The 25,181-nt window shown below is 39.0% G+C and overlaps 1 protein-coding gene across 1 annotated transcript in view; it reads left to right on the forward strand.

The window, feature by feature from the left end:
* Window positions 1–25,181, forward strand: part of PRKCH (protein kinase C eta) — a 119,764-nt gene that overhangs the window by 57,768 nt on the left and 36,815 nt on the right. Inside the window, exons 6-10 of the mRNA XM_070750736.1 lie at window positions 957–1,086; window positions 2,576–2,703; window positions 5,208–5,351; window positions 7,329–7,502; window positions 13,884–14,038. Of these exons, the coding sequence (XP_070606837.1) occupies window positions 957–1,086; window positions 2,576–2,703; window positions 5,208–5,351; window positions 7,329–7,502; window positions 13,884–14,038 (731 nt within the window). The remainder of the gene's footprint in view (window positions 1–956; window positions 1,087–2,575; window positions 2,704–5,207; window positions 5,352–7,328; window positions 7,503–13,883; window positions 14,039–25,181) is intronic.

A 25,181-nucleotide genomic window follows, 5' to 3' on the forward strand; every position in this document is an offset into this window, starting at 1 on the left:
GATGGTCTAAGGAGCATTCATACTGTACCACTATGAATGCTCTCCTAATGCACTAAAATAAAAACAATGGGATCGGGTGAATTTTGCTAATTGGATGAGGACAGCGATTGTGTTCACTTAGTTTTGGGCAAACCATTTTTCAGCCTCAAAAACAAGCTAGATGTGATTTGATTTGCTTTCTTTTGTGAGAAGAGATGGTAGATCCTAGTTTTTTAAATTCTTTAACAAGTAGCCATAGCTGGCATGTTTGGGACCAGCTGAATCAAAAATACAAGTTGAGAGTGGTGGTGGCGGAAGAACTTTATCTTTGGGGTCCTTGGTGCTATCTGGGCTTGGTTGCTTTTTGCAGACATTTCATTGCCCAAATAAGTAACATTATTGATAAATATAATGCAAGAAAATAACCAAGCTCCAAAAATACTAAGGACCTCACAATTCAACCCTGGAACTTTAACTTGTATGAGTGGTTTTTTTAAAATTGGGGTTTTTAAGATTGTTTTTAATATTAGATTTGTTTACATTGTCTTTTTATATTGTTGTTAGCCGCCCCGAGTCTTCGGAGAGGGGCGGCATACAAATCTAATTAATAATAATAATAATAATAATAATAATAATAATAATAATAATAATAACAACAACAACAACAACAACAACAACAACTTTTTGTCCTAACTGGTACAGTATTCCTAACTGATAGTCATTCCTGTTGTCCAGATTATTTACTGTGAGAACAAAACTCATGAGACCAACTTTATGTTATACAAACATTAAATCAAATACTCTTAAACCCAAAATCCTGGCTCTCTTTTTTCTTTCCTACCTATCAAATAGGGGGAATAACATTCTCTGTCTGCCTTGCTTCAAGAACTGTAAACTGAAAAATAAGTATTGATCAACCGTTCATTTTTTATCACTTTTCACCAATTTTTCTTCTTTTGCTGCTTTTTCTTCCTCAGTTTTCTGAGCAGAGATTTGGAATCAATATCCCACACAAGTTCAGAATTCACAATTACAAAGTGCCAACCTTCTGCGATCACTGTGGCTCCCTCCTCTGGGGAATCTTGCGACAAGGGCTTCAGTGTAAAAGTAAGCTGAAAATCTACACAAAGACAGGAGTTCTTCTTTGCGGTATTTGTTTTGTGTTCCTGTCCTGAATTATGTGTGTATGCAGTGGTGGTGATGGGGCAGCAGCAGCGGATTGCTGCCAGTTTGGCCTGGTTCTGAAAACTTGTAGCGCTGGCGGCGGGAGGCTCCGCCTACCCACCTGGGAGTCTTCTGCACATGCACAGAAGTGTTGCGGGCAAGCACACGTGTGAACCGGGAGGAAAGGGGTTTAGTACCCACCACTGGGGGGCACTATAGTTGATGCAACCATAGACTAGTCTGCCCCCTCCCATTTGCACAAATTTTGCATGTACAGTGGTACCTCTACCTAAGAACGCCTCTACTTACGAACTTTTCTAGAAAAGAACTGGGTGTTCAAGATTTTTTTTGCCTCTTCTCAAGAACCATTTTCCACTTACAAACCTGAGCCTCCGAAACTGTAACTGGAAGAGGCAGGGAGAAGCCTCTATGGGGCCTCTCTAGGAATCTCCTGGGAGGAAATAGGGTTGAAAAAGCGGGGAGAAGCCACTGTGGGGCCTCTCTAGGAATCTACTGGGAGGAAAGAGGGCCTCCACCCTCCCTGTGGTTTCCCCAATCGCATGCATTATTTGTTTTTACATTGATTCCTGTGGGAAAAATTGCTTCTTCTTACAAACTTTTCTACTTAAGAACCTGGTCACGGAATGAATGAAGTTCGTAAGTAGAGGGACCACTGTACCACTTTTTACCTATAGTTCTTAGTTAAGAATCCCTAAGATTTGGATATCAATATCACGCATTTCATAAGGAGGGAATTAAGGAGAGGAATAAACATAGGCCTGAATTATCAGGCATTGCGTTGCTGATAGATCTTATCTCGTATTATCTAGCTAGTATTCTAGAGCAAGCTTAGGCAATGGAGCTATTTTTTTTTCTTTTTTAAAGTGAAGTTGGCCGGGGGCATAATTTGGCAGAGCAATCAGAAAGTGACAATACTGAAGGCAGGACAAGAAGCAATGGGTGGAAACTAAACAAGGAGAGAAGCAACTTAGAACTAAGGAGAAATGTCCTGACAGTTAGAACAATTAATCAGTGAGACAACTTGCTTCTAGAAGTTGTAAATGCTCCAACACTGGAAGTTTTTAAGAAGATGTTGGATAACCATTTGTCTAAACTAGTGTTGGGTTTCCTGCACAAGCAGGGGATTGGACTAGAAGAACTCCAAGGTCCCTTCCAACTCTGTTTTGTTGTTGTTGTTGTTGTTGTTGTTGTTGTAGTAGTAGTAGTAGTAGTGGTAGTAGTAGTAGTAGTAGTTGTCGTCGTCATCATCATCATCATCATCCTTAATCTGTGATTCAAATGGAAGGCATAAGGATTTAGATTTCCATTCCCTGTGTAATGCTGTCACTAGGAAAGAAACATTTTTTTGTTCTTGTTCCTGTGTCAGCCTCTGTCAGAAATAATGTTTCTTTACTTTTGTTTTCACTCTCAGTGTGTAAAATAAACGTACATATTCGGTGTGAATCCAATGTAGCTCCAAACTGCGGTGTGAATGCAGCAGAACTAGCCAAGACGTTGGCATGTATGGGACTGCAACCTGGAAATATCTCTCCAAATGGGGTAAGAACTTTGTTTTCCTTCAATTCTTCTCCACAGTGAATCAGATTAAAAAAACAACCCTTATAGTATATGCATTACAGCAGTGTTTCCCAACCCTGCTGGCTGGGGGATTCTGGGAGTTGAAGTCCAGATATCTTCAAGTTGCCAAGGTTGGGAAACACTGCATTACAGGATGAGATCAGAACCGTGACTATTCATGCATACACAGAATGTTATTCCCTTTCAGGTTAAGCAACACAAAGGAATACGAAATAGTAGCCCAAAGAGATTAAAGTATAAAAAGAAAATGGAAACATAGCTAATATACACTGCTCAAAAAAAATAAAGAGAACTCTTAAATAACACAATATAACTCCAAGTAAATCAAACTTCTGTGAAATCAAACTGTCCACTTAGGAAGCAACACTGATTGACAATCAATTTCACATGTTGTGCACATTCAACTTTGTACAGAACAAAGTATTCAGTGAGAATATTTCATTCATTCAAATCTAGGATGTGTTATTTGAGTGCTCCCTTTTTTTTGGAGCAGTATAGTTTGAACCAAGACAATTTTCTAGCCCTCTCCTTGACTTTCTATCCTTAGAAACTAACATTTTCCCCTTCTCTGTTCTTTAAACTTTCCTCTAAACCTTTTTGAACTTCCTTTTCCTTTCCACACATTCACTGTTCCTTTATGTATTTGTTTTGTAATTTGATCATCATTCATTCTCTTTATATATCCAAACCCACTTAAGTCTATTTGTTTTACCCTAGTTATTCTATTTGGTGCTCAGTCCACATTTATTTGTCCTTCCTTCCTTCCTTCCTTCCTTCCTTCCTTCCTTCCTTCCTTCCTTCCTTCCTTCCTTCCTGTTTTACTACACACATTTATTAAGTACTAGTAGCTGGATACCCAGACTTTGCTATGAAACTGTGTGATCTGGCTTGATAAATTGACAATTAAAGCTTGAAAATTAATGAGTAATTATGATTGGGTTTGATACATTGACACCGAAAGCTTGAAAATTTATGCAGAATGTGTAACTCCTTAGCATCAGAGCGTGTTAATATAAGGCAACTGGCAGTTGGAACACATTTCTTTTCAGGTAGGGAGGGGGAGTAGAACATCTAACTCCTTAGCATTAGAGTGTGTTAATTAATATAATACTGTATTAAGAAATACTAATGATCTGATGGTCATTTTGAAAAATCCCTTCTTACCAAGCATCTAGAAGCCAAGAGAAACATATCTTTAAAGTTTCAAGTTTATAGGCTTTACAGTTCTGGAGATTTCGTGATGAATGAGCGGTATTTGGCTTTTCTATATATAGATGCCATTTTCATCACATTCAACTTTACTTCTATGTTTTTCTTGGTATATCCAATTCTTACCTCTGTGTGACAAAGTAGGGAAAACTGTGCTTCTCTATCCAACAATTTCCCCCTTTTTAAACAAACATTCATTTCTTGCAATAGGCTGTACACCACCCTGCTTACCTTTCTACCAGCATTTTCACATCTTAAAATGTTTTATTCATTTCCCCATCTTTAGTAAACATTATATCAAAATACATGGCACACATTCATTTACATGTCTTAGATGTTGACATGTTGGTATAATTAGCAAATATGGGTTTCATTTATCTGCCAAATATTAATACTTTGGTTTTTCAGTCTTTAAATTTATTTATTTATTTATTTATTATTATTTGGATTTGTATGCCGCCCCTCTCCGAAGACTCCCAACCTTGGCAACTTGAAGATATTTGGACTTCAACTCCTACAATTCCACAGCCAGCGAATGCTGGCTGGGGAATTCTGGGAGTTGAAGTCCAGATATCTTCAAGTTGCCAATTTCAGTTTGATACATTTGTTCCATAATTCTGAGAACCATTCAGGTTTTCAGCCAAGAAAATTCTTCATCTATATGCAAAATCTATGTAGGTTTATGTCCCTAAACAGTTTGTCAACATAAACATTCCTTATATATTTATTCATAAATGCATTACACCATCAGGAGAATATCAGACACCCTTGTCTTTATTAATTATTCATTGTTGAGCTATGCATTGAGATTTTAATGAATTATCATGCATGGTATATTTCCATCATATTCCACTACTATTGTATTCAGCAATCAACCTTCAACTGGTTAACTTTGATACATTCTGTAATTCAAGTCAATTCAGTTTATTGTTTTAATCAACAAACATACAATACTTTTTCCATTCATATCTGTTTTACCCATCCTTAGAGAATAGTTCTACTCTCTAAAGCAGAGATGGGTGAATTAGATATTTTTAGACTACAGTTCCCATTAGGTCAAGCTAATTTATTTATGAGGTTTGATGTCCAAAATTTTAGGTAAGTGCATCTTGCCTCCTTCTATTCATGCCATGTTCAAACTGCTATACCTCCTGACAGTTTTCTTTTCAAAATTGAGTTTCTGAACTTCATAGATGCTGAGAAAATTTGGGGTGCTGTCTTGCAAAAATCAACTTTTGTCTATTGAATCTTTACAGAAGTTAGTCTCGAGATCAACGTTAAGACGCCAGAAAAAAGACAGCACAAAGGGTGGCAGTGGGATGGTTGAAGTCTCAGCCAGTAGGCTTAAAATTGAAGATTTAATATTCATCAGGGTGCTGGGAAAAGGCAGTTTTGGAAAGGTAAGTATTTATGCGGAGATTTATAGTTCCCATACTTTTGATCATTTGAAATGAATTTGCATTAAAAGACGATTTAGTTGGACCAGGCTGCATTCACATAATATGTTAATCTATAATCATAGTTTGTTTTTTGTCTTAAAAAGTAGTGGCTTCTAAATTATTTCTTATAACACGAGTACAAAATTTTAGTCCTGGCTGGATTTTTGTTTTGAACGAGGACATCTGCTCAGCTTATAAAAAATAGTGTTAAACACATAACTTTCATTAAGAGACACTGAATCATGTACCTTTAAATTGTGAAAATGTTTCCTGTTATTAAAACTCCAGTTAACTTTAAATAAAAATGAAGGGTTTCTTTTCTTTTATTCTTCTGCTTTATATTGCTTTCACTAAGTTCTCAGTGAAGTCTTAGGTCTCAATTACTCTTCATATGCAATGTCTAACATGTGATTTAAAGGCTGTTGTGCAAATAAAGCTGCATAAATATTGTTTCTAAGCTTAGCATTCTGTGTGAATTTGGCCAGTGTGGTTTTTTTTATTCAGAGAGCTACCATCTAATGTTATATGGCAGTGATGGCGAACTTATGGCACGGGTGCTATAGGTGGCACGTGGAGCCATATCTGCTGGCATGCGAGCTGTTGCCCTAGCTCAACTCCAACATGCATGTGTGTGTGCCAGCCAGCTGATTTTTGGCTCACACAGAGGCTATGGGAGGGCATTTTTGGCATCTAGACAGCCTCTAGGATGATGGGGGAGGGCATTTTACCCTCCCCACCTCCAGGGAAGACTTTGGAGCCTAGGAAGGGCAAAACACGAGCCTATTGGGCCCACCAGAAGTTGGGAAACAGGACTTTTTAGCCTCCAAAGGGCCTCCAGGGCACCCAGAGCTGTTTTCAGAGCTGTTTTCTCCCTCCCCAGGCATTGAATTATGGGTGATAGTATGCTCAAACACTCTTTTGGCATCCGAGGAAAAAAAGGTTTGCCATCACTGTCATATGGACTTAAACCTAGTGCTTGAGTTACGATTGCAATGGAGCTTGCTCATAATTCATGACAGCTGTAAATGGGGTTCCCCATGAGACTGACCTAATTTTATGGCCTTTTTGTGACAGTTGTTTAAGCGACTCGCTGCAGTCATCAAATGAAACAATGGTTTGCTATGGGTGTAGTCTGAATTATTTATTTTTTATTTATTTATTTATTTATTTTGTCCAATACACAATAGATATTGAAGACATGAAGTATTATATATAAAGAAAAGATATAAAAGTAGAGGAGAAGATATATGAAAGGAAGAAAAGATATATGAGATATGAGATAAGAAGAGACAATTGGACAGGGGACAAAAGGCAGGCTAGTGCACTTATGTACGCCCCTTACTGACCTCTTAGGAACCTGGAGAGGTCAATCGTGGATAGTCTAAGGGAGAAATGTTGGGGGTTAGGGGTTTACACTACTGAGTCCGGTAATGAGTTCCACGCTTCGACAATTCGATTGCTAAAGTCATATTTTTTACAGTCAAGCTTGGAGCGGTTAATATTAAGTTTGAATTTGTTGCGTGCTCTTGTGTTGTTGCGGTAAATGCTGGTTTTCCGCAAAACCATGGTAGAGCACGGTCATGTTATTGTGGGACTTTGCAAGCAGCCATAAATGTGCCTGGAATGCAGTCACATTACTGTGGGAGCCCCCTATTAGAACTATTGTAACTTCAAGCAGTTGCTAAGCCACCAGTCGTAATTTCTGTATGAATACACCTAAGTTTGACCTGTTAGCACAGAGGTCTTCAAACTTGGCAACTTTAAGACTTGTGGACTTCAACTCCCAGAATTCTGGGAGTTGAAGTCCACAAGTCTTAAAGTTGCCACGTTTGAAGGCCTCTGTGTTAGCCGGAAAGATCATATCTTTCTGTTTCTGAGATACTTTCACCGTATTTTGTTTTGCTGTGAATTAAATATCCTGCTTTGTGGCAAATTTAGGTAATGCTGGCTAAAACAAAACAGACGGGATATCTTTATGCCATCAAAGTGCTGAAGAAAGATGTCATTCTTCAAGATGACGATGTGGAGTGTACCCTAACAGAGAAGCGGATCCTGACTTTGGCGAGAAACCATCCTTTCCTCACTCAGCTTTTCTGCTGTTTTCAGTCCGCTGTAAGTATTCCTTACAACTTCAGGAAGAGGGCAAAGGCTTCCGGTGTTACCAGTTATGAATCATCGCAGCAGTTCGTTCTTTTTTTTTTTCTTTCAACCTCCTTCGTGGTTTTCTATAGAAAGATGAACGAAGAAAATAGAGAGCTCATAGATGAAGGACAATGAATTCTTAGGGATATGAATTAGGCATAGGAAGTCCTACATTCTGTCCTTCCCATACTGAAAGCATCAGCATGATCACAAAATAAAAATACTTTTGGGGAATGTACCACATTTGCCACCGTCGAACACACTTTCCCACCCTGTACACATACACAGATGGCTTTGTGCATGCATAGAGGTTTTTTTACAAAAATAAATATAATCATAGAAGACTGACGGCAGAAAAAGACCTCATGGTCCATCCAGTCTGCCCTTGTACTATTTTTTGTATTTTATCTTAGGATGGATATATGTTTATCCCAGGCATGTTTAAATTCAGTTACTATGGATTTGCCAACCACGTCTGCTGGAAGTTTGTTCCAAGGATCTACTACTCTTTCAGTGAAATAATATTTTCTCATGTTGCTTTTGATCTTTTCCCCAACTAACCTCAGATTGTGCCCCCTTGTTCTTGTGTTCACTTTCCTATTAAAAACACTTCCCTCCTGGACCTTATTTAACCCTTTAACATATTTAAATGTTTCGATCATGTCCCCCCTTTTCCTTCTGTCCTCCAGACTATACAGATTGAGTTCATTAAGTCTTTCCTGATACGTTTTATGCTTAAGACCTTCCACCATTCTTATAGCCTGTCTTTGGACCCGTTCAATTTTGTCAATATCTTTTTGTAGGTGAGGTCTCCAGAACTGAACACAGTATTCCAAATGTGGTCTCACCAGCGCTCTATATAGTGGGATCACAATCTCCCTCTTCCTGCTTGTTATATCTCTAGCTATGCAGCCAAGCATCCTACTTGCTTTTCCTACCGCCCGACCACACTGCTCACCCATTTTGAGACTGTCAGAAATCACTACCGCTAAATCCTTCTCTTCTGAAGTTTTTGCTAACACAGAACTGCCAATACAATACTCAGATTGAGGATTCCTTTTCCCCATTTGGAAACATTAAACTGCAGTTTCCATTGCTTTGACCATTTATCTAGTAAAGCTAAATCATTTACCATATCACAGACGCCTCCAGGAATATCAACCCTATTGCACACTTTAGAGTCATCGGCAAATAGGCAAACCTTCCCTACCAAACCTTCCCCTATGTCACTCACAAACATATTAAAAAGAATAGGACCCAGAACAGACCCTTGTGGCACACCGCTTGTAACCTGTCTCTGCTCAGAATACTCGCCATTAACAATAACTCTCTGATGTCTACGCTTCAGCCAGCTGCAAATCCACTGAACTATCCAGCATACGTTTTATGCTTAAGACCTTCCACCATTCTTGTAGCCCGTCATTTTATTGATTTTTACAATAGTGAACAAATACAACACAAAAACAGTGCGTAGTGATATATGCTTCTACTACCCAATCATTCAATCTCTCCACCAAATGAGGGTGTACTAATTTATCATATTTTAAAACCGGGAACATCAACATATTTACAAGATATAGAGTGATTCCAATTTATTCTTTGTGGCTCGGTCATAAAACCTCTGACCCTATCCCATCCTCCCATCAGTTTTTTCCACTTTATTTTCTTTAATCATATTCATTTTAATATCCATGATTTTAAATTGAATGTGCTCCACCATGTACCGATATTAATTTGGTATTGTCCATTTTGTTGCATCCTTCCAACCTAAAACTATTACCGCTTGGGCACTTTCTATAGCTGATTTCACAAATTTCTCTGAAATCACCCATATCCCCCCTCGTTATTAATACTGCCATCTCTTTTGTAATCATCTATTTTATATTTAACATCCTATTAAATCTCGTCTTGCATCTCTTTCCAAAATGCGCATGCTTAGAGGTTTTAAAAAAGAAAATGGGGACTTGGAGGCTGGGCAGAACCTTATGTGGCAACCGCTACCAGTTCTATGGTTAACTCTGGTTATTGAAACGGATGTCCATGTGCCGCTTCTATGTTGGTTGAGGCAGGCGGGATTCCCTTGAGTACCATTTGTTGGGGGTCAAGGGAAGGGAAGGTCTTGCCTTCTCTTTCTGCTCAGGATCCCCATGGACAATTGATGGGCAACTGTGTGACACAGAATGCTGGACTCGATGGGCTTTGGCCTGATTCAGCATGGCTCTTCTTAGGTTCTTATGTACGAACCATCAGTAGCCGCTGCTACAAGTACACATGAACTGGGCTGAACCGGTAGCATGTCAGCCCTGGATATAGGATATTCCTTCCTCAAGATTAAACCCCATGAATCTGATCCATGAAACATGTGCAATGTAAAAAAAAAAAAAAGTCTTTCATTTGCCACTCAAATCTGGGAGATGACCACTAGGTGGCAGAAACTGCAAGCAAAAAAGCACAGCTTGCCATCATGTGGTTTTTTTTAAATTGAGGAAGAGATTGCAATAGTAGTTGCCAAGAGTCAGTAATTGCTCTTTAATTCAGTTTCACTACTTTTCATGTTCCTGCCACAGAGAGAGAGAGAGAGAGAGAGAGAGAGAGAGGCTACTGACTGAGCCCAACGCCTTAATTTGACTCCACAAAGCTTTCCGTTTCTTGCAGAAAAGGGAGGGATTGTTTTGCAGCCCTGGTTTTCCATCATAACATATTATTCCTCGCACCATGATGTCCGTGTTCTGTTACTGCCCAAGTTTAGGAGATTGGCACAATGTGTTCTAATAATGATACCACCTCCCAACTTGTTTTTAATTCCTCTGCCCTTGTCATACATATATACAGTATTTAAAGCTGCATGATATCATTAGCTCTAGAAAACTGACAGCATAAGGTGTTTATCTAATCTTGCTTTGGGGCTAATTCAGATAAAAAACAAATGATTCCAGGGTACCCATTTTATGTTAATGTTTCATACCATAATAATTATTATAGTGTTATATAATTTCATCATGGTCAAGTCCATAAATATGTAGATATCTATATTAATTAATTTATTTATTTATTGGATTTATATGCCGCCCCTCTCCAAAGACTCGGGGCGGCTAACAGCAATCATAAAACAGCGTACAATAATAATCCAATACTAAAAACGATTAAAAACCCCTTAATATAAAAAACCAAACATACATACAAACATACCATGCATAAAATTGTAAAGGCCTAGGGGGAAAGGGAATCTTAATTCCCCCATGCCTGGCGGCAGAGGTGGGTTTTAAGTAGCTTACGAAAGGCAAGGAAGGTGGGGGCAATTCTAATCTCTGGGGGGAGTTGGTTCCAGAGGGCCAGGGCCGCCACAGAGAAGGCTCTTCCCCTGGGTCCCGCCAAGCGGCATTGTTTAGTTGACGGGACCTGGAGAAGACCCACTCTGTGGGACCTAACTGGTCGCTGGGATTTGTGCAGCAGAAGGCGGTCCCTGAGATAATATGGACCTGAAGCAATAGATGGAAACTAATCAAGGACAGAAGCAACCCAGAACTAAGGAGATATTTCCTGACAGTGAGAACTATTAACCAGTGGAATGACTTGCCTGTACAAGTTGTGGATGCTCCCACACTGATAAGAGATTGGGCATCTGAAATGCAGCGGTGGGTTCTAACCAGTAATGGGCTGCCGCCGGGGCAGATGGGGACGGGGACAGACGCCGTAGGGATTATACGTTTATGCACTATTTATTGAATACTTAATAGTTTTTTTATTGTCCTTCCTTCTCTAGTACCTTAGTATGATCCTTAATTACTTTTAAAATAGGAAATAATTATATAGTATGTTAGAAACATAGGCAATTGATGGCAGAAAAAGACCTCATGGTCCATCTAGTCTGCCCTTAAACCATTTCCTGTATTTTATCTTAGGATGGATATATGTTCATCCCAGGCAGGTTTAAATTCAGTTACTATGGATTTACCAACCACGTCTGCTATTCTTTAAGTAAAACAATACTTTCTCACTTTGCTTCTGATCTTTCCCCCAACTATCTTCAGATTGTGCCCCCTTGTTCTTGTGTTCACTTTCCTATTAAAAACACTTCCCTCTCGGACCTTATTTAACCCTTTAACATATTTAAATGTTTCGATCATGTCCCCTCTTTCCCTTCTGTCCTCCAGACTATACAGATTGAGTTCATTAAGTCTTTTCTGATAAGTTTTATGCTTAAGACCTTACACCATTCTTGTAGCCCGTCTTTGGACTCGTTCCATTTTGTCAATATCTTTTTGTAGGTGAGGCCTCGAGAACTGAACACAGTACTGTATTCCAAATGTGGTCTCACCAACACTCTATACACAAGCGTTTTTACTCATAAACGCTTTAATCATTTTAATCATTATCTAGAACTGTACTTTATAACAATTTTTTAAAAATGAGCTACTTGCCTAATCTGTTATCATACTGAACCTTGTGGGTTCAGTACAAAACCTTATAATGTTACTGTGCTCCTCAACAAATAATGCTGTCTATCATTTGTCCTTTCTTGTGGCTATTTAAATAATGTGACTTAATCAACTGAAAAAGAGTCCAAGCACCTATTTGAAAACTTATTTTGGTCAGTAAGCCACTCCCACCCAGTCACATGACCTTTAAGCCATCTCGGTCACATGATTGTCAAGCCACTACTGCCTGGTCACATGACTGGCAAGCCACTCCTACCTGGTCACATGATCATCAAGCCATAGCCACAAAATATGCCATGGCCACAATGTGGTATTAAAATTTTTGGCAGTGCATCATTGGTTCTAACTTACTTCGCCACTAATTCACTTCCTCCCACGTGGTGGTGCACACATTGTGCACCACATGGCTGCACCACACACACATGTGCAGTGCCAAAACCCTGGTTTCTGCACATATAAAGAAGCAAAACAATTAGCGTCTGTGCAATGTGCAGAAGCCAAAAACAAGATGGCAGCACCCAGAAACTAACACCAATGGAACCGGCTCTGTGACCTCACCACCGGTTTACTAACAGTTCTAAAGAACCAGTTAGAACTGGGATGAACCCACTTCTGCTGAAATGGTATTAGATTTACTGCCTGAGCACGGGATTGGACTAGGTGGGATTTGATTGACTTCATGGTCCTTTCCAAATGTGTTGTTCTGTTATCACCCCCAAATCACAAACATCAACTATTCAGCATACGTCAATTACATCAGTGACCCCAGATTATCCCACTAACTCACCAGGAAGTTTCAACACAGCTTGCAGCAGCTGAGCCAGTACTCCGCACCCACCCACCAGTATTTGTAGAGGGAAGGCAGCTCAGGTCACGGTATGTTCACCCTAGCACAAGGCCAAAAGCACCAGCCTGAAGATGACGAGTGGGACCTCATGTAAACATCACCAGGAATCTCTGAAACTTACATGGGAAGAAACCCAAATACACCAAGACCTTCATATATATATATTTGCCTTTCCCCAGCACCCAAGAGCTCTCTGCAGGTGGGGAATAGGGCTTCAGGACAGCAAAAATGGCTACATTCGGTGTATAAGACGCACCAACATTTCCACCCTCTTTGGGAGGAGGGAGAAGGTGCATCTTATACTCCGAAAAATACGGTACTTCATTCCCCTGATAGAACTTCCCGAAGAACAAATTGCCTGACTTCTTTGCCACTTAGTCATAGCTACATATTTATTGTGCAACTCTTATAACCAGACAAACTCATTGAACTGAAATAGTTAAAGGCATCTTGGCTTCTTGCATTTATCAGAAACCAGTATGATAATTTATCCACTCGCCCATCCTGAAAAAGTGGAAGTACATTTATTGTTTATGTAGATACCATTGTTATAATTAAGTTAGAGATATAAACCAATTCACTTTACAAGGTGGGGCTATCTCACCACTGACATGCTTGCTTAGTCTTCTGCCCAAATGCTATCAGCAGGTCAAGAACTAGCATTTGATAGCCATTCAAATAAAACACCCTTTCAAATGCAAGTCAGTCCTACAGTGGCCTTTCAAATAAAGAGTTATTTTCAATAGAACAGGACACTTGACCTCTTTCTGTCAATATAAATTCTGAATGCATGGCAGACAGTCTGAACTGGGATTGCAATGAGAGCAGATCCAGGTTTCCAATGTCCAATCCAGAACAAAAAAGTCATCCCAGGATTGAATGAAGTTGGTCAAATACGGTGTAGGTTGGTCTATGGATGTAAAATGCTAAACATTTTGCTCTTTTTACTGCTCTTTCAATTCAAAGGTTTTTGTTTTTTTTAAAAAAAAATAGATGTGGCGAGAGAAAAAAAATACAATTAACATCTTTCCACTGATGATAGTATCTGGTATTGCCTTTGATCAGGATCGCCTCTTCTTTGTTATGGAGTTCGTGAATGGAGGGGATTTGATGTTCCACATCCAGAAATCCCGTCGCTTTGATGAAGTCCGAGCCCGATTCTATGCTGCAGAAATCATTTCAGCTCTCATGTTCCTTCACGAGAGAGGCATCATTTACAGGTCAGCAAAAAGAACTTGTGCTTTGTTGTTTTGTTGTTAGGTTCAACTAAGTGTTGCTTTTTGTTGGAGAGAATTCTTAATGATGATCACCACTGTCAAACTATTCACTAAGGCTGCATTACTATTAGTCTTCTCATCATTCCTATCACCTATATCTTCCCACTTAGGACTGTATGACTGTCACTTGTTGCTTGTATCCTTACAAATTATATTAATAGTGATTGTTTCCTAATTGCTTATTTGACCCCTGTAACAATCATTTAGGTGTTGTAACTCATGATTCTCGACAAATGTATTTTGTGTTTTTATGTACCCTGAGAGCATATGCACCAAAGACAAATTCCTTGTATGTCCAACCACACTTGGCCAATACAGTATTCTATTCTATTCTATTCTATTCTATTCTATTCTACTCTACTCTACTCTACTCTACTCTACTCTACTCTACTCTACTCCCTGCTGGAGTTCATAAATGGGACGGCGTCTTTGTATTTATTGTCGCACTGAAATAGGAAAATTGTCAGATTTAATTGAATTGGGGCATTGTTGTGGAATATGGGATTGGATTGGGAGCTTCTCAGAGATGGACGGCTACATGAGCAATTCCCAGTCAAACCTCATCTTTTGTTGTTGTGGTTCAGATCTGAGTTGGGAGGACATTCAGGAGATCTGCTTGAAAATCATCAAATGTTGGTGATCATTGTTTTAAAGATGCTTCTAATGTAGTAATTTGAAGTCTAGCTTTGGAGTGGGGGGGGATTGGTACAGTCTATGAGAATGGAAATGAGACAGAGTTGCAGAATTAGTTGAGAGTATCTTTTTGCCTTGCCTGGGGACATGGTGACCATGAGGCACAACATTTGCTGCACATTTGGAAGCAAACTATTGCATTCTAATCCGTGTCCATAATAAGAAACACTTCTGGAACAGATTGTCTTGTGCGTTAATTTATGTGACCCCTCTTTGGATTCTTGGACAGCCTGACATCTTAGGAGATGATTTTTGTTTTCATTGTGTATGTCACAATGTCACACAGGATAACTGAAACAACCTTTGAACAATTGTATGCCCTAAGGTTGCAGAATTGCTCACTGAAAGTTGTTCTCTCTAAATATAATGGGTTTTTATTTCAGTATTTACTTTATCCAAGGACTCTGTATCAAATGGTTTTAAAGAGCCATGGTAGCACAGTGCTTAGAATACGGTATTGCAGGCTAAGCCTGCTGATTCCCAATTACTGGCAATTCAGCACTTCAAATCGCACTGGCTGAAAGGTTCCATCCTTCCAAGGTTGGTAAAATGAGGACCTAGATTGTTGGGGTCAATATGTTGACTCTGTAAACCGCTTAGAGAGGGCTGTAAAGCTCCCTGAAGTGATATATTAGTCTAAGTGCTATTGCTAAAACCATGTGTCAAATCTGCAGATTGAACCGTGTTTGCGTAATATGAGTTGACACAGTGTGTATTTCTTCAGCTCTGTTCTCTTGCATTCTTCCTTCATGTTATAGACCTTGACATTCATTAATTTTGGGATCAATGATCATCATAAGTTGAGGACTATCATTAGTTTACATAAATAATCATGGTATTGATGTAGAAAACATAATGAAGGAACAGTTACACATTTTCATGCAGTCAAAATTAATTGAAGGAAAAGATACTCAATAAGACATGAATAAACAATGTGCCAGCTAAGCTCTTTCTTGGAATTGATTAAATCATCTTTTTGTTGTAAAAGACAAATGCAATCTCTCTCCTTGGATGCCATACACAATACTTTCGAGACAGAGTTGCATTCTTACTGGGAACTGTTGCTGAGTTCAAGAAAATTTCTGGTAAGCTGATTAGCTGATTGCCACTTGCACATCATTCTACTGAATATTTTTTCATGTAATCTCTTTTTTTTTAAAAAAAAAAACAACCCTGCAAATCCTCACAAAGCTAATTACTAATAACGAGGCAAATTCCCGGGAAACATGAACAGAAGGATAGTTTTATATTTTAATGAAATGAATCTTTAGAAATTTGCACTTAAGTAAAATGAAACGTATGAAATTTCTGGAGAAATTCTTTTTAGATAGAATATTTTTTCTCAAGGGAAAATAGTTGTGATATTGATACTTATCTAGATTCTAGAAAAAGTGCAGAGAAGAGCGACAAAGATGATTAGGGGACTAGAGGCTAAAACATTTGAAGATATTTTAGCCTCTAAAAGAGGCTGAACATATTGCAGGAACTGGGCATGGCTAGATAATGAAGAGAAGGACCAGGGGAGACATGATAGCAGGGTTCCAATATCTCAGGGGTTGCCACAAAGAAGGAGTCAACCTATTCTCCAAAGCACCTGGGGATAGAACAAGAAGCAATGGGTGGAAGCTGAACAAGAAGAGAAGCAACTTAGAATTGAGGAGAAATTTCCTGACAGTTAGAACAATTAATCCGTGGAACAGCTTGCCTCCAGAAGTTGTGAATGCTCCAACACTGGAAGTTTTAAAGAAAACGTTGGATAATCATCTGTCTGAAGTAGTGTAGGATTCCCTGCCTAAGCAGGGGGTTGGACTAGAAGACCTCCAAAGTCCCTTCCAACTCTGTTTTGTTGTTGTTGTTGTTGTTGTTGTTGTTGTTGTTGTTGCTGTTGCTGTTGCTGTTGCTGTTGCTGTTGTTGTTGTTGTTGTTATTATTATTATTATTATTATTATTATTATTATTATTATTATTATTATTATTATTATTATTATTATTATTAGACAGTGGATATGCTTAAGGATCCCCTTAGTACAGGCAGGTCTTTGTCTAAATTCAGGTTCATGTCCCACTTACCACAACACAAAGGTTTTCAAGGGAGATATCCCCTTATCAATAATCCTCCAAAACAAAACAGAAATCCGGTTGAGTGGCCAAGGACATGGAATAAAGCTCTAGATATTATTTTATGTTGTAGAAAAGATATCAAAGATAAGACGCATTTAGTTTAGTCAAACCATTTGCTCCAAGACCAACCAGAAGATACTCAAAACAATATATGCATTTATGGGCATTTGAATCATGCTCACTATTTACATAGAAACATAGAAACATAGAAGTCTGACGGCAGAAAAAGACCCCATGGTCCATCTAGTCTGCCCTTATACTATTTTCTGTATTTTATCTTAGGATGGATATATGTTTATCCCAGGCATGTTTAAATTCAGTTACTGTGGATTTATCTACCACGTCTGCTGGAAGTTTGTTCCAAGGATCTACTACTCTTTCAGTAAAATAATATTTTCTCATGTTGCTTTTGATCTTTCCCCCAACTAACCTCAGATTGTGTCCCCTTGTTCTTGTGTTCACTTTCCTATTAAAAACACTTCCCTCCTGGACCTTATTTAACCCTTTAATATATTTAAATGTTTCGATCATGTCCCCCCTTTTCCTTCTGTCCTCCAGACTATACAGATTGAGTTCATTAAGTCTTTCCTGATACGCTTTATACTTAAGACCTTCCACCATTCTTGTAGCCCGTCTTTGGACCCGTTCAATTTTGTCAATATCTTTTTGTAGGTGAGGTCTCCAGAACTGAACACAGTATTCCAAATGTGGTCTCACCAGCATTCTATATAGCGGGATCATAATCTCCCTCTTCCTGCTTGTTATACCTCTAGCTATGCAGCCAACCATCCTACTTGCTTTCCCTACTGCCTGACTGCACTGTTCACCCATTTTGAGACTGTCAGAAATCACTACGCCTAAATCCTTTTCTTTTGAAGTATTTGCTAACACAGAACTGCCAATACAATAGTCAGATTGAGGATTCCTTTTCCCCAAGTGCATTATTTTACATTTGGAAACATTAAACTGCAGTTTCCATTGCTTTGACCATTTATCTAGTAAAGCTAAATCATTTACCATATTGCCGACGCCTCCAGGAATATCAACCCTATTGCACACTTTAGAGTCATCGGCAAATAGGCAAACCTTCCCTACCAGACCTTCCCCTATGTCACTCACAAACATATTAAAAAGAATAGGACCCAGAACAGACCCTTGTGGCACACCGCTTGTAACCTGACTCTGCTCAGAATACTCACCATTCACAACAACCCTCTGGTGTCTATGCTTCAGCCAGCTGCAAATCCATTGAACTATCCAGGGATTAAGTCCAATCTTCACTTCTTGGGTTCTGCATGTTCTCTGAGCTTGGATGTTTTCTGGTAGATGTTTTATTACCAGGGTAGGTAACAATATCAGGTAACAATATCAGAGAGAGGGGAGTTAACTTGTATTACTTATCCTGATAATGAAACGTCTGTCGAAAAACATCTAGAATCCAACCATTCTGTCCTGAGCTACATATACAGTATTCTCTACTAATGAAATTGGAATCAGTGTTCCTTCCAGAACCTATCTGGAATTTCAGGAGTATGTAATAGGGTGGACATTTTCACAAAATGTTAGGCTTCTAACACGCTTGCTCTCTGTCACTTATTCTTGTCTCCCAATAATCTCTTTATTGCCTCACTTTTAATAATCCTTTTCCTGGGCAGGTTGACACAATTCCCCCCAAAAAGACACAGGGCTGCAGCTAACTAGAAGTAAATAACAGGAATAGTTGAGCTAGCTCATTGATTTGTAGTTATGCTTTTCATTATGTTCTGATATGGAAGCCACCAACAAATTTAAGAAGTAGAGAACTGAATTTGTCAAAAGATAAGAGACTTTTGCTAGGTGTGTTAGAAACTCAACTATGATTATCATTATTTATTTGACTTCTATGCCACTCAATCCCAAAAGACTCAGGGCAGCTTACAACAATATCAAAATATAATTTACAATAAAAAGAAGTCAAATATAAATATTAAAACGATAACCACAGTTAAAGAACCCCCAATTCAAATCATCCAATCAACACATGCATACCATTCAATACAATTTGGCCGTGAAAGATGTAAAATTGGTATATGGTAGACTGTGCAGGATAAAGGGCTGTTTGCTGCGACATTCATAAAATGCTGATCTTTCTCTTCAACTGTGTATGTGAGAGATCAGAAAGTTTGGTGTGGGCATCAGACTGAGACCAATTTGTTTTGTATAAAAGGCTATTGTGTGTATTGCTGGCAGCTCCCTCTTACAGTTGTCTTAATGTTGTTGGCTATTAATGTTTCTGGATGACATCATACACAGGCTTCAACATGTCTAAATCGGAGGCTTAGGTAAAAGAGGCACGTAACATCACGGTTTGGGTGGCATGCAGAAACCATGAGCTGTCATTTGGCAGTGCAGCAATAATTTTGGACCTATGATTTACCTCTTGAGAAATTAGAGATCTGCAGCAAAGAAGTTTATTAAGCACATAACAGCCGCTTTAATCTGTCATGCTTTACTGCTCTGAAAACAAAGTCAATCTCAGTATCCCCCCACCTTTCATTTTTAAAGAGATAATACTTGTATATTTCTTGGCGTACATCTCTTGAAAGCTTGGCTTCCTCTAAGCTATGTATTGTTCATTTTATTTCTTAAAAACGGTTGCTCATCCTCCCTTGTTTGGGCAGGTTCTGTACAAAGTTTTAATACCTCCCTTTGGAAATATATATTTGTTCATCAAAGGGTGACATGGAAAAGGTGGTCAGGGTGGATGCGAATTTTTTTTAAAAAAGGAAAAGATGGATACCCATCTAGTATTTGTATTTGTATTTATTAGATTTGTATGCCGCCCCTCTCCGAAGACTCGGGGCAGCTAACAACAATAAAAAAGACAATGTGAACAAATCTAATATTAAAAATAATCTAAAAAAAACCAATTTAAAGAACCAATCATACATACAAGCATACCATGTATAAATTCTATAAGCCTAGGGGGAAGGGAAAATTTCAATTCCCCCATGCCTGACGACAGAGGTGGGTTTTAAGGAGCTTGCGAAAGGCAAGGAGGCTGGGGGCAACTCTGATATCTGGGGGGAGCTGGTTCCAGAGGGTCGGGGCCGCCACAGAGAAGGCTCTTCTCCTGGGTCCCGCCAAACGACATTGTTTAGTCAAAGGGACCCGGAGAAGGCCAACTCTGTGGGACCTAACCGGTCACTGGGATTCGTGCGGCAGAAGTCGGTCCCGGAGATAGGCGGTCGTGGAAATAGTTTTATTGCTTTTTCTGTTAGTCTTTTCTGACTCCATTCTTTTGAGCCTATGAATGTAGCAAGAATTCTTATTATTTGCATAATTCATCTTGTGAGAATTGGGTTGAGTAAGCCCATTAACCAAATCCTTGTCACACGCATGAACTTGAGTTCAAGTTAGGCTAAATGTGTTTGCAGATACTCTACCCAAGAGATTGGAGAGTTTCTGTTGGTCACGGAAATTAATACTAGGCTAAGTGGATTGTTGGTACAAGGTCTATAGAATTCGGGTGAAAGAATTTAAATGTAGTTCAACATTAATAATTAATCCAATTGCATTTACAGTGTTCCCTCGATTTCCGCGGGGGATGCGTTCTGAGACCGCCCGCGAAAGTTGAATTTCCCGAAGTAGAGATGCGGAAGTAAATACACCATTTTTGGCTATGCACAGTATCACAAGCCTTCCCTTAACACTTTAAACCCCTAAATTACCATTTCCCATTCCCTTAACAGCCATTTACTCACCATTATTACTGGTACTCACCATTGAATAAGACACTTAGTGATCCTGATATTTGTAAACATAATTATTTATTAACAATCATTATTTTTTTTGTTATTTATTTGCAAAAATTATTAGTTTGGCGATGACATAGGACGTCATTGGGTGGGAAAAACCGTGGTATAGGAAAAAACCCGTGAAGTATTTTTTTAATTAATTTTTTTTTGAAAAACCGTGGTATAGGCTATTCGCGAAGTTCGAACCCGCGAAAATCGAGGGAACACTGTATTTAGGAATTTTCCTCTTTTGTTGCATAAAAAAGTAAAATTCAAGACTTTAGGAAGTCAAATTGTACAATTAGTTTATATGCAGATGCTCTAACCACTATAGTACACTATAGTAGTGTACCGCTGCACTTGGGGGGGGGGATTAGATTTTATGACCTTCAAGTCGCCTTCCATTCTAAGATTCAGTTTTGAATAGAAATTCATATCTTTCCAATTCTTTCTTCTACTTATTTTACAGCCAAAAGATTTAATTACAAACCTCTAGTCCTCGTTTGATGAAGCAGATCTAAAAATGGTTGTTTATTTGTTCAAATCTTAATTGACCAAAATGGTTAGTCTGTGTATGATGCAATCCAAAGAGCTGTTTGGATGCAAAAAAAAGTATTTAATAATTTCTCTTGTTTCCTTTATTCTATAGAAACCTAAAGCAGCTTCAGAAACAAAATGAGCCCATTGCAACTGTAATCTATAAACTCTTTATTTCAGTTCTTAAACAAAAGAGTGTCAGTTGCTCTTAAGTTAAATGCATTTTTTATTCCTTCCAGAAAATTGCTTTCTCAATATGTCAGCTTTAGTGCAGTGGTAAGCAATTTGCCTTAGCTCAGACAGTGTGCTGTGCGTTCCAAGAAATACTCTGGAAAACATGATTGTGGCAAAAACAACTAGAGAAAGAATGGGAGGTATGTAAGTTTCCACTGGAAGGGTTTTTTCCTTTTTATCCTCCAAGGCCTTATGGTGCTCACAGTTCCTGTAAAAATGGTTGAGGAATCTTTACCCTGGTAAAAATCTTTACCCTTTAGCCTGGTTCACATATGAATAAGATTTAGTGCTACCGGTTTTATTCCTAAATGGGTATTTATTAGCCTTTTATAACCAGACAGAAATTACTCCCACATTGATGGTAATAGTGGCAGGAAGAGGCATTCCTCTTCAGCTGGTTTTTCATGGCATGAATCTACATTGCATTGAGAGGATGGCTTCTTGGCTGCAAAAAAGTTTACTATCACACTGGGGGCGTGGCTTATTTTGTGGGTGTGGCTTGCCAGTCATGTGGCCAGGTGGGAATGGCTTGATGACCATGTGACTGGGGGTGGCTTAAAGGCTTAAAGGTGGCCAACTTGATGTCACTCACGTCAAGGTGCCTGGCATATCCTCGACTCAAAGAGATACAACTTTCCTATCTATTTACTATTACTGAACGTCCAAAATATGCTATTTAATTCTATGTATATATGCCATATGTGTACATACATATTACACACAGACACACAAAAATATACATTATCTACTATATAAACTGTATGTGTATGTACACACACACACACGCGCACACACAGCTCTTCTAAAATTATACACATTCAACCTCATTTATTGCGATAGGAAAAACATACCCAGATCCTGGAAAACATGCCGCTCCGAATCTCCGGAGAGGGGCGGCGTACAAATCTAATAGATTATTATTATTATTATTATTATTATTATTATTATTATTATTATTATTATTATCATATTATTATTATTATTATTATTATTATTATTATTATTATTATTATTATTATTATTATCCTAGAAGGGAAAAAAATAAAAAAAATAAAAAAAATTCTACTGGTTCTGTGCACCTGACCGTACTTGGAGGAGTCCATCACTGCTTCTTGGTGATGATGGTGTTCTGACCTAGGCTTCCTGATCAAACAGCTCAAACAGTGTCCTGAAACCCTCTTTTATTTTAACAGCTGTGAATTATTATCATTATCAGCTGTAATAAGTCCCAAATAATGATAACAAGTCTGACAACACATATGGACATGAACCTTGATCTTTCTTGACAAAGACCAATTAGCAAGAATTTTGGCAAGGCCGAACAGAAACACAGAGCTAAAATGACATGAGTTAAACAAACTTGCTTCCTGCAACTATCATTTCCATGTGCTCCACTTATATAATCTATGGAAGGGGCCAATTATCTCCAGGCCTTACTCCCGAGTAATCCTTCTCCTCTGTAACTGTTCTTGCCTTCTGGCAGCTCTGTGCATGCATGCATTGAGAACATGCCCCCACTGTTCCTCTGCTTTGCTCATGTCAGCCTCTGGAGGTTCTGGTGTTGGGACTTCCTGAGCCTGGTTGCCTTCAAATATGTAGAGTTCGACTTCCCCAGGTTTTTTTTTTTTGCAATGACCATGCCTCTTAGGAAATTGCTGGACTTGAAGTCCACATATCTGGAGGATGTCCACATTGAAGAAAGTTGAAATAGATAATGCTGGCTGGAAGAATGAGAAGATTGACAAGACACAAAGAGACCTTTGTATAGTGAAATGAAACTTGATTTCTGATCTTCTGGTGCCATTTTTCTTGATCCCGCTCGTGCTTCTCTTCCCAGATATTTATAGAAATAAAAGTAGAGTCACAGGAGGTCTTCTAGCCCAACCCCTTGTCCCAAGGCTAGGGTCCTCAGGTAATGAGTTCAATCCCAGGTAAATGGTTGTCCAGTCTCTTCTTAAAAGCCTCCAGGAATGGAACACCTGCAACCCCAGGAAACTTTCTTATTGAATTTTCTGTGAAGTTAACTAAGGTCAGCTTTGTGGAATCAGGTGTGGCACTTTGCAACACAGCAATAGCATTTAGCATTTAGACTTATATACTGCTTCATGGTGCTTTACAGCCTTCTCTAAGCTCCCAACAATCTGGGTCCTCATTTTACTGATCTTGGAAGGATGGAAGGCTAAGTCAACCTTGAGCCTGCTGAGATTTGACCTGCCAAACTGCTGGCTAACGGTGATCAGCAGAGGTAGCTTGCAATACTGAACGTAAGAACATAAACATAAGAAGAGCCATGCTGAATCAGGCCAAAGCCCATTGAGTCCAGCATTCTGTGTCACACAGTGGCCCACCAATTGTCCATGGGGATCTTGAGCAGAAAGAGAAGGCAAGACCCTCCCTTTCCCAACAAATAGTACTCAAGGGAATCCTGCCTGCCTCAACCAACATAGAGGCGGCACATGGACATCCGTTTCAATAACCACCTATACACTTGGCATCTGTCTAATCCTGCCTTGAAGCTATCAAGGCTGACAGCTGTCACGACCTCTTCTGGAAGTGAATTCCATAAACCAACGACCCTCTGGGTGAAGAAATATTTCCCTTTATTTGTCCTTGTTTTCTTACCTATAAGCCTTAGGGAATGCCCCCTCGTCCTAGTATTGTGTGATGGAGAAAATAATTTTTCTCTATCCACCTATTCTATCCCATGCATGATTTTATACACCTCGATCAAGTCACCCCTTAAAGGCCGTCTTTCAAGGCTGAAGAGACCAAGGCGTTGCAACCTGGTTTCATAAGGGAGGTACTACACTCTAACCACTGCATGGCTCAGCTTGTGTTCTAATAATGCTTTTGAATTATAGTTTTAAGTATATACTTTATATATGTATGTACCAGTATTGGGTTGTACATCCCGTTGCTACCAGTTCGCTTGTGCACTCGTGGGACGCTTCTGCACATGTGCAGAAGCATCCCAGGTGGGTGCGCAGAGACTCTGCCACCACTACCAGTTTACTGAACTGGGCAGAACCAGGAGTAACCCTCCACTAGTATGTATATGCATTTCCTCTCTCCCAACAACTAACTCTTTTGAGAGCCTTCAAGATGCTGAGTGAAATTTTCAGTTAACGTAGACAAATGAACGTTTGAGGCAAAAAGAGAAGGATAGGTTTGGTAGGATCTGGCAGAACTCCTAGTAATAGACCATAGGTGCTAATTAAAACAATTGTGATAACCAAACTAGGCTCCTAAATACCAGTGGAGGCTGCTGAATATTTAAACATCAAGCCTTTGCTGACAGCAGGATTTATAATTTTAATTGCACATTATAATTAGGGCTTAAAATAGGTATTACAGTAGCTCGGCTAAAGGGCTCAAACCTATATTTTAAGGCTAGAGTCATACATCTTTTTTCCAAGTTAAGTCACAGATTATTTCTCCCCATCTTTATCGCCCCCCCCTCCCTTGTATTACAAGAAACTAAGGAGTAATCTGGACAGTCTCCAGCAACTGAGTGTTCCAAAGATTTGGAAGCAGTTTTAATGAACTTTTAAAAGGAGTAGAACAACCCTTTTCTAAAGCTATATCTGCGATTTAACATGCATAGATTTAATTTTTTTTTGGCTGGCATGGCATTTTCTTTTGTGGAGCCACAGATTGTTTTCTAAGCTGAATGGCCACCTGCAAGTAATTTCCGTGAGTCACTTTTTGGCACATCTGAAGGGTGG

Source organism: Erythrolamprus reginae, chromosome 1 (genome assembly GCF_031021105.1).
Source record: "Erythrolamprus reginae isolate rEryReg1 chromosome 1, rEryReg1.hap1, whole genome shotgun sequence".
Classification (NCBI taxonomy): Eukaryota; Metazoa; Chordata; class Lepidosauria; order Squamata; family Dipsadidae; genus Erythrolamprus; species Erythrolamprus reginae.